Raw genomic sequence first — 9,595 nt, 5'->3', positions numbered from 1 at the left:
CTTCCATGAATTTCCTTCTCATGGTCAGGGTTCCCTGTGATTAGTTGACCTAGGTAACAACCTCTTCCATTTCCCATTCCTTGAACCAGGGTCATTGGCTCAGACAGAATCAGGCACTCGGTGTCACCAGTGACAGAGGATAGAAAATTAAATTGAGCATTAGAAAGCACCCAAATATCATAGGGTTTCTCGATAGTACCGCTCGCCTTATCCGAATTATGTAAAATTCATGACCTCTAGAGCCAAATAGGGAACTTCGCGCCTCGCTAGCTATGGTCACTACCTGGTTGTAATATAGCCTCCATCAATGTGCCACTGCCACTGGTCAGCAAAAACGTGTATGGAGGTGCTTTGTTGGTTCCCAAGTAGGGAAACGACAAAAAACGGAGAGGTACAAAAGCAAAGTTCGCAATGGATGTCAGACTCTGGAGTTTTGCAAGACGCGTAGCGCCACCCGCCGGTGCGAAGAGGCAGTAATTGAGTAGTGCGAAGCCCGACTCTCTTGCTAAGTTGCCTATGCAGCTAGCGACTGCGAAACAATAATTTACCTAGATTTTGGTCCATATTGCGAGTGTTTTGCGCATTTAACATCCAGACAGAGAGCTATGGATTTCTACAATAGTCGGACGGGCCGCCGAACTGCCATAAAGCGCTTGCTGGCTCACTCTTCAGACTGATGGCGGAAACGACGGCAACCGGGATAGCTCCGCGCGCTACGAAGAAACGCCGCAGTCGACGCTACTGTTGTGTTGTAAATTGCCACGAACGTGAAGGACAGAATAGCATCGTTCAGTTTTACTGATTTCCATCGCGATCGTATGAGGGGGAAAGGCGAGAGCGCTGGATACGGGCCGTTCAACCTGTTGGGTAATCGGATTACTTGCATTCCCCACAACAAAGTGGCTCGCATGAGAAAGTGCGACAATTTTGTTCTTCTGTAATTGTGTTGTGTAGCCCTGACGGAGGACCGTGGTAACCAAGCGAAAAGTCAAGAATCTGCAAAAAAACAATGTTGCGAACCATCCTGTTATGTGCTATCGATATCTCCACCTTTTAACAGACGTCCGCCTCCGCTTGACTCAACAAGTGGAATGAAGACATTTGGCAGGTCAGCTGAACCAAACATTTTGATTCGTTTATGAATTCAAAATCCTGTTCTAGAGCATCGTTGTATTGCGAGCTCATTTCTACTTTTGGTATTTTGTATGTTCTGCGCAGATACAACAAGCACGCTTCGCAACGTGCTGAGCCTGTTCGACTGCGTTTTCGAAATGTGAGCAATAAAGTTGCTGTAGCAGCACTGGATGTGTAATTGCGAAGTAACGTACGTGTGTAAAGAAAAATATTTCGCGTGTATTTACATTTATTTGAGCGCGCTTGTTGCTCGGAGGGTCTGCGAAAAGTTGAAATTAAGGTACTGAGCGATGCTGTTGCTCCAGTGAGAAAGAAAGATGCAGCGCGTAGGCACTGTAGGAAGCTTACTTTCGTTATGATCGTACGCTGTTTGCTGCCTTGGAAAACGTTTTCTGTTGGCTGCCCTGAAAAAGGCTATGAAAGGATTTACTCTCTGTAAATAATTGCGAGACAAAACATTACGATAAAATACATAAAAATATAGGAGATACATGTCTTATGTTCAGGACATATTCAATATGAACCAATTTGAGATGCTTAGATTTTTGTGCTGATATGCCTATAAACAAACCTGATGCTCTCTGTACTTGCGAGTTGCAGCACGCCGAGATAACACTTGAAATTTTATTTTATATTGTACACGTACTTAGCCCTGCTGCGCTTCCTTTCCTTAGCGTGGATGGGTGGAAGAAGCTTTCCAGGTCCTTGATTTCCAGGTCCTTTCCAGGGCCTCAACACAAACGAAAGAGAAAGGTCCATTGTGGCCTATGCACCTTCGCTTGCGGATAGCTCTCCTTGCACTACTCAGTTCGTGCCAAGGCTGCGATGGAGGCACTGGTGACGGATTTTTTCTATAGAGGGGCTTTAATTTTTCCGCAGCGCCGCCTGGGCAGAGTCAGTCAGAAAATTCGTTTGTGAGAGTTCATCGTGGTTTTCTATTTCTTTTTTCTAGCCTAGGTAGGACATTAAGCAGTATAATAGCAAGAGCTTGGTGGCGCAACCCACTGCCCCCCGTTCCAATGGGGACGCTCATAACATACATCCACCCACAAACGGCAGCAAGCACGAAGTTTCATACAAAAATGCCAGCAAGGGTGGGGTGTGGAGGCACACGGAGCAAGTGCTCTCCCTCCCCCGAAAATTTCTTAGTGAATATGCGGCCTGCCGAAGTCCCCTCACACACTTTGTCCCCGCTTAAGTTCGTGCCCCCATCCCGCTCCCCCTGCTCCCACCAGGAAAAACTTACTGGCTACTCCACTGGTCACTGGCAGCGGCACTACGTGCACTAAGAGACGCCGAGCATGTTCGAATTACGCAACTTCTGTCATCGGTGATTGAGGAAGCTTTAGGGGAAAAAAGACAGTTACGAAGACCTGTATATTGGCTGTGCTATGCAAGGCTGCTTTTCAAACCAAAGTTCTCGTGCGTCCACAGACTCGAGCCGAGGACCTAGCGTGAATCACGTTAAGTCAATGTTTTGGTAAACGGTGCTGCTAGTTTTCCGATTGGTATTACTTTTCAGTCTCATTATTTTTGGAGTCCTTGAGTGTAATTAGTAAAATGAAGACCAACGGAGGCGCTTAAAATAGTGTGCATAGGTTCCAAGCGACGGGGTCGAGTCGTAGAACCTACAAAGTTACGTCGAAAGCAGTGTTCATTAGCTGTAACAGCGTACGCGCTCACCTCGGTGCTTCTTTACCTACAAAGTCATTTTGCTCAAATCCTCGTGCTCGAATCACACCTGCTCAAAGTAACTCCCCTGCCCGTTCCGTCGATAGCTCAGTTGGTAGAGCGGTGGACTGTAGAGGAAATCCCACGCTGTTATCCATAGGTCGCTGGTTCGAATCCGGCTCGACGGAGTGTTTCTTTTGTTTGTCTTTTTTTTTTCTCTTTTTCGAGACACGGAAAAATCTTGCAATGTTACGGGAGTTCACAACGTTATTGCCCAGTAATATATGGAGAGCTTTAATTCTTGCATCTTGGAACTTGCCAATTATTCAACAGCCTAATTGAGACACAATGTTTTGTGAATGCAGTCGTCATCATAACTAAGCTTACGAGACGCTGCGTTCCGTACATATGAACGCCGACATTTTTGGGAGAAGTACGTCGCTGCGCTGGTCATGTAACTCAAGTATATCTTACGGGCGAGCGAATGAATACAAGCAACGTACATCGGAAAATTCTGCGCACCTGCCGAATCCACGACAACATTGATGAATTCAGCGCGAGCATTTGTGATTCATGGCTAATCATGAAAGTGCTGAAAACGGAGTTGAAGACGTAGACACAACACGCAACATTCATCATCGTTCTCAGTGCGCAGTTAATTAGTTAAACATGAACCAATACCACCTTGCTTAGTTTGGTGGCGTGTTTAAGCCGGTGCACCAGACCAACAATTAACGAGGTGCTAGAGGGAAGGGAACCAACAAAACGGCACTGAAGTGATGTGCTTATGAAGTATCCCTAATATAAATTGTGCTGCCATTATGTCAACTATAATGTTTTCTTTTAAATTGTTTTCTGTAGCCGTCTTAATAGCTGACTGCAGATGATTTTGATGAGGGGAGTACGTATACAAATTATGGCTTTAGGGTCATTAAAGCACGAGTGCGTGCGTTTGTTGCGTGCGTGAGTGCGTGCGTGATTGAGGAATGGAGCAGTAACACAGAAATAACGTTATCATCTTTTCTTTTCTTCATCCTCAGAGCGCAGCCTGGCATTCAGAGGCAAGTTCCAGTAGTCTCCCGGCCAACGATACACAACAACTTTCAGAGAGTTGAACGCATTAACTCCCGAAATGAGAGAAAATATATTTGCCACTCAACAAAACGATGTACAACACACAGAAACTCGCCATAGCGTGAAAAAAGACCAGTTGAAACGTTAGCAAATTTGCGTCTTTCTTTAGGTCGAGTGTACAGGAACATTTATAAAGCATAGTTACAGCTAATACGAACACAGGAACCGACTATTTGATGTTGCGAACCCAACACCATATGTAAAGTCACTTCGTAGTACGCTTCCGGTGGTATTCTCCCAGCACCCGCTGTGCGTGAGATCGACGGGGCATTTTGAAACTACGTACAAGTACTTTTGCTGCCACTAGTCTTTACACTCTTCATGATGGTTGACTTGGAGCTCTCCACGCTTGCGGCCTTGGACTTCTTGCGTGGTATTCGCGGCTCGAGCGTTTGCTTCATGTGGTCCATAACGTCGTGGTGGACTCTGAAGCGCGTCCGGAAAGTACTTGAAACTGTGTGACGTCGCCGGTGTGACGACCACCGTGAGGCACGACATCCATAAATCGATATACTGCGCCGTCGACAAGGCGCCGAGGTAAAAAACAAAATATATGTAGAAGCAAACGGCGACTAAAGCCCAACGCTCGAAGCCGGAGGTCGCGATAGTCAACCAAGTCTTCCATGTCGGCACCCTCGCGAGCCCCGTGGCTCTTGATCTGCTCCTTCAGCTTCTCCACAAGACAGACCGTGACAGGAGGCGGGAAATTGTTGGTCCCGGCCGCCTGCATCATGACTGCTTTGGTCACATCCAGCCTTCCATTATCGACTAGCGACGGCGATGATTCCCGTGCGGGAGACAAAGCCGGGAGCAGAAGAGCCGTAAGGCCTAGGAAGATGACCTGCTTCAGATGCCAGTCGATGACTACGGGTTTGACGATGACACTCCAGACCTCACATAACGTGAGGCCCAGAACCGCCAGGAAGAGCACTTGCTGCGGCCTGTGCGCGTGCGTCATCACCTCGAACGGGATGAGGCAGGTAAAAATCGTGTTTACTGCGACACCGGCCCCGGTAAGGAAGCGCACCACAGCGTAGCGCACGTAATTTGTCACAGCGAAGGTGCACGCCGTGCAGGTCATTACCGCGGGGGCGGAGGACGGTAGCATGGCTCTCCTGCCGATGTAGTCTACGAAGGCTCCGGCCAGGTAAACGACGGGACCGGCGTTATGCAGGCCGAGAAGGGCGGCCGGCAACAAACCTTGGTGGCACACCATGTTCCAGGAGCTCACCACACTGGCCTCGGCCGTCCTAACGTCGTAGTCCCAATCTTCACAGGGCACGTCGCGTGGGTCGTTGATGTCCTGGAAACATCGGTTGTACCACTCGTCAGCCCCTGTTAGTACAGCGTCGCTCTTGCGATCCTCAGCGGAATCGCCGTGGTCAGCGGGTGGCTTGCAGCGTTCATAAACACGGCAGCGGCTGAAGCATCCTTCGGCCTCGATCGGTATCGCAATATTCTTCCAATCGGCTGCAGAGATGTTGAAACCGGCGAGCGGCTTGCACCAATGGTCGACGTCACCGGTGATGAGGGACATCACCACGGTTTGGCAAACAGCCGAGAAGAGTCCCAGAAGCATGAGAACGAGCATCCTTCTCTGGCAAGGGCCGTGACGAAAGGCTTCCTCGCAGTCAAACGACTCGCTTGTTCGGAGATCGGCACCGGCCAGTCGGTGGGGAAGAAGGACGTCCATCGCCCTGTTCTCAGGTGTGGCTCTTCGGGTTTAGTAGTGTTGTACAGTATACGAAGAGATGATTCTAGACGAGAGCCAGCTTTGCGGACCTGCCGAAAAGAATACTTCTTCTTCTTCTTCATCAACGTACGCACTTAGCACTCTGTCACGGTGTCCCGCGCCCTTGTATGGTGTCGGCTTTTTTAGATGCTATTTACCCAACAAAAATTAATGATTTTATTATTATTATCTTTATTAAAGAGATTGGAAAGTTTGGACTACTAATGCTCGTACGGATTGCTGCTATCTAAATGCTGTTCAATGACTCCCTTAAAAACATCCGACGAAACTTCTATGAGGAATAATGTCGACGTTAACGAGAATCGAATTAAAGCTATGTAGAGACCCATCTTATTGTCACGTTTTCCCTTAAGTGTAGCCATATTGCTCAATTATCTGTTAACGACATTTTCTTCCCGTTTTTCTAGCTCAACGCTTATTGCTCAATGCATGCTGCAGATGGTCCCACTCTGTTAATTTCACTTCTTTCTCCACACTCAGCTGTTGTTGGTGTCGGCTTTTTCACTCGTCTGTAGGAGACTTCTTCAATTATATGTTGCCGACTTTACTTCTTGTTTCTTTTTCTGCATGGCTATTTGGGACTCTACCCAGTGGTGCATACCCATAATGGAGGATTCGCCAAGAATGTTCACATTCACAGCTTTACATTTCCAGTTGCACACACCTATAAAGAAAGAGGTCAGGCAAGGAGCCACAAATCTGCAATGCTACTCACGGCATGCTTAGAAGTATCAGGCTATTATCATTGGATGGCTCAGGAGTGAGGATCAACGTGAATTTTTCTGCAACTTTCGGTTTGCAGATGGCATTCTCCTGTTCAGCAACACTGGGGACGGACTACAACAAGCTATTGAGTACGTTAACCAAGACAATTTAAACGTGAAGTTGAAGATTGATATGCGGAAGACAAAGGTAATGTTCAATAGCCTGGCAACAGAACAAGAATTCATTATGCCCACTCAGCCCCTTGAGTCTGTGCATGAGTATGTTTACCTTGGTCAATTACTAATTACCAATACTTCTTATCATGATAAGGACATTTACAGAATAAAGATGGGTTGGAGTGGATACGGCAGGCATTACGAAATCCTGACTGGGAGCTTACCACTGTCGTAGAAAAGCGTGCAATCATTGCATTATACTGGCGCCAGCATATGAGACAGAAATTCGGAAGCCAACAAGGAAAGTCGTGAAAAAGTTAAGGACCGCGCAAAGAGCAATGGAACGAAAAATGTTGGGTGTAACGCTAATAGCCACAAGGGAACAGTGTGAATCAGAGAGCATACGGGGACCGCCGATATTATAGTCGACATTAAGGGAAAAAAAGATGGAGCTGAGCAGGCCATGTAAGGTGTGGGGTAGATAACGAATGGACCATTAGGGAGTTACAGAATGGGTGCCAAGGGAAGGGAAGCGCAGTCGAGGACGTCAGAAAATTAGGTCAGGTGACGAAATTAGCAAATCTGCAATCGAGAGTTGGAATCAGCTAAAGCAAGACAGGGGTAATTGGATATCGCTGGGAGACCTTCGTCCTGGAGTGGACACGAAAAAAATAGGCCGAGGATGATACCGAATGGTCTAAGTGGTTTATTTGGCAACTACCCCTTCACCCAGGTTGTTCCAAGTTGACTATTAGGCAACACACCCAGTGACACGTACACCCAGTGGCTCAAAGGACAGAAGAGAACATTTCTAATTCGAGAAAAGCAGAGAGGCCTCCCGGAAAGACTTTGCTACTCTGAGTCGATAACAGAAAGAAGAGCAAGGACCAAGTTGACGTGAAAGAGGCTAAATACGGATCGACGACATACCCGGAATGTCGGGGAAGTTATCTGATGACAAACACACGGATGGGCATCCTATGCGAGAACCTAATGACCTCTTAAATAGCCACTACCATAGGAAAAAGAAGTATTTAGGAAAGTTTGAAGTCCCGATAAATCCATTCCTACAAATTGTCATTCTAATGCTTCTTTTATTTAGCGTTCTCACTGAAAATTTAGAAGAAGCAGTAGAAGAGGACGACAGTAATCAATATTCCAAATTTCTCATTAGTGTTTCTTTTTAGGTTCGACCAATTGTATTCAAGAGTGGTCCTATATTCTTGGTCATTCATCCATAGTGAGTATGAGGCACTCGTAGAAAAAAAAAAGCTAGCCAACTCTAGCGTTTATATTAAGTTTAATCGTGTGGTTTTCGTAGTTAGCGACAACCGCCTCGATTACAAAAGAAGGAGGCCGTATAGAAGGCGCGCAATCGCTCTTTTCTGCGCAAGCACGAACGCTGCGACTCAAGAGACAACTTCGCACTGCGTTCCACCTACCAGGCCACAATTAACCCGTTACTCGGCCACGTTGTTGTGCAATCCAGACAAGCCGGTAGACACACTGACACCGTGCCGTCGATAGCTCAGTTGGTAGAGCGGTGGACTGTAGAGGTTTCATTCCAAGCGGACATCCATAGGTCGCTGGTTCGAATCCGGCTCGACGGACTGAATGTATTTTTTCTTTCTTGATAATCCTGCAGACTTTTGTTTGACATTGTGTACCAAGCACAATAAAAAAAAAATCTATTCGTCTAGAACAAACACAGGCGCTTTGAGCAGAAATAATGTTATATGTTGTACCGGGTGTTTCAGAGACCACCTTCAAAATTTTGTAAAGGTTTGCTGTGGCAGATAGTACAATTCTAGCTCATGAGTTGGTCTGCTCGAAGAGGTGGACATTACGTGCAAAAGAAAATTATAATGCCTAATAGAGTAATTAACTAGACATCACTAATTGTGTTAGGAACCAATATTACCTTATGGCCGAAGTTGCAATTTACAAATTGTAGCCGTGTTGTTCGCAAAGCGGATCCAATTGCAACGAATTCTCAGGTGACAGTCTCTTCGAAAGGTTGTCATCCAGATAGTTTGGTGCTTGAATGCATAGAACTACGTTTTGACGAGAAAGTAACTGGAACGCCAATGCAATTCTCCGCAAAGTTTGGGAATGAATATTTCGAAACTGGTGTCATCCTGAGAATTCGTTGCAACTGGATCCGCCTTTCAAACTCCACGGCTACAGTCTGTAAATTGAAAACTGGACCATAAGGTAATTAGTTAAAAGATATTTAGTTAATTTCTGTTAATTAGTCGGTTATGCATGTCAATTTCTTGTGCAAGTATAGTGTGCGCTAGTTCGAGTAGACTTCATAATGAACTAGAATTGTATTCGTCGCAGCAAACCTTTGAGAATTTCTGAAAGTGTTCGCTGAAACACCCCGTTTGTGCAACTGAAATGCTGCCAAGGAAAGGAAAACGCAGCCACAGACGGCAGAGGATGATATTGCAACGAAGTTCACCACATGTATGACACAACTATAAAAACATAAACACAGACCTACATAACGTAACCTATCGTGTACATTACTGTAACCACGTATAACGTCAACACACTTAGCAATAATGCGAGCGTCCACACAGAAAAAACAAAAGAAGTTAGTGTGCACGGATTCCCGGGATGCGTGGAATCCGCATAGCGCATTCCCCATATTTCTGCGACGGGAGTATAATTATAACTGCCGCCCAACATGGCAGAAAGCACTCGAGGAGCCTCGAAACGGCATAGAACACATTTTGAATACCGAATTAAACCTAGTGGGTTTCTTAGAGTGCCCTTTGCCTCCTTGACCTTGAGTGACCTGCGCAAACAATAGCACTCAGTGCGACGCCTTCAGGATGGGCCCAGTGTACTGTTCGCATGCGCTAGCGCGTGAAAATCAAATGGAAGCTTAGTTTAGGTCACAGGCATGCGCTCCCTGCGAAAACCTTCGCTAAAGCTACTGCGCCTTTCCCTGCTTAAAGTATTAAGAGAGAATTTCTAAAATATGCGGGAAGAAAGGCAGAGCAGCAATTCAGGC

The 9,595-nt window shown here is 46.4% G+C and overlaps 1 protein-coding gene and 2 non-coding genes across 3 annotated transcripts; 2 read left to right on the top strand and 1 right to left on the bottom strand.

The window, feature by feature from the left end:
- Positions 1 to 1,998: 1,998 nt before the first annotated feature.
- On the bottom strand, positions 1,999 to 5,632 carry LOC126543623 (solute carrier family 22 member 7-like). Its single transcript, XM_050190730.1, has 2 exons — positions 4,553 to 5,632; positions 1,999 to 2,019 (listed from the first exon to the last, which is right to left on the bottom strand). The coding sequence occupies exons 1-2, from the start codon at positions 5,630 to 5,632 to the stop codon at positions 1,999 to 2,001; spliced, it is 1,101 nt and encodes a 366-aa protein (XP_050046687.1).
- Positions 2,903 to 2,993, top strand: TRNAY-GUA (transfer RNA tyrosine (anticodon GUA)). The gene is given in 2 exon segments: positions 2,903 to 2,939; positions 2,958 to 2,993. It is a non-coding gene; the product is annotated as a tRNA-Tyr (tRNA).
- A 2,458-nt stretch (positions 5,633 to 8,090) lies between the features above and the next one.
- Positions 8,091 to 8,183, top strand: TRNAY-GUA (transfer RNA tyrosine (anticodon GUA)). The gene is made up of 2 exons: positions 8,091 to 8,127; positions 8,148 to 8,183. It is a non-coding gene; the product is annotated as a tRNA-Tyr (tRNA).
- Positions 8,184 to 9,595: the final 1,412 nt, after the last annotated feature.

The sequence above is a fragment of the Dermacentor andersoni genome, chromosome 10 (genome assembly GCF_023375885.2).
Source record: "Dermacentor andersoni chromosome 10, qqDerAnde1_hic_scaffold, whole genome shotgun sequence".
Classification (NCBI taxonomy): Eukaryota; Metazoa; Arthropoda; class Arachnida; order Ixodida; family Ixodidae; genus Dermacentor; species Dermacentor andersoni.
Note: the sequence above shows the minus strand (reverse complement) of the source record. Positions and strands in the feature narration are given on the sequence as shown.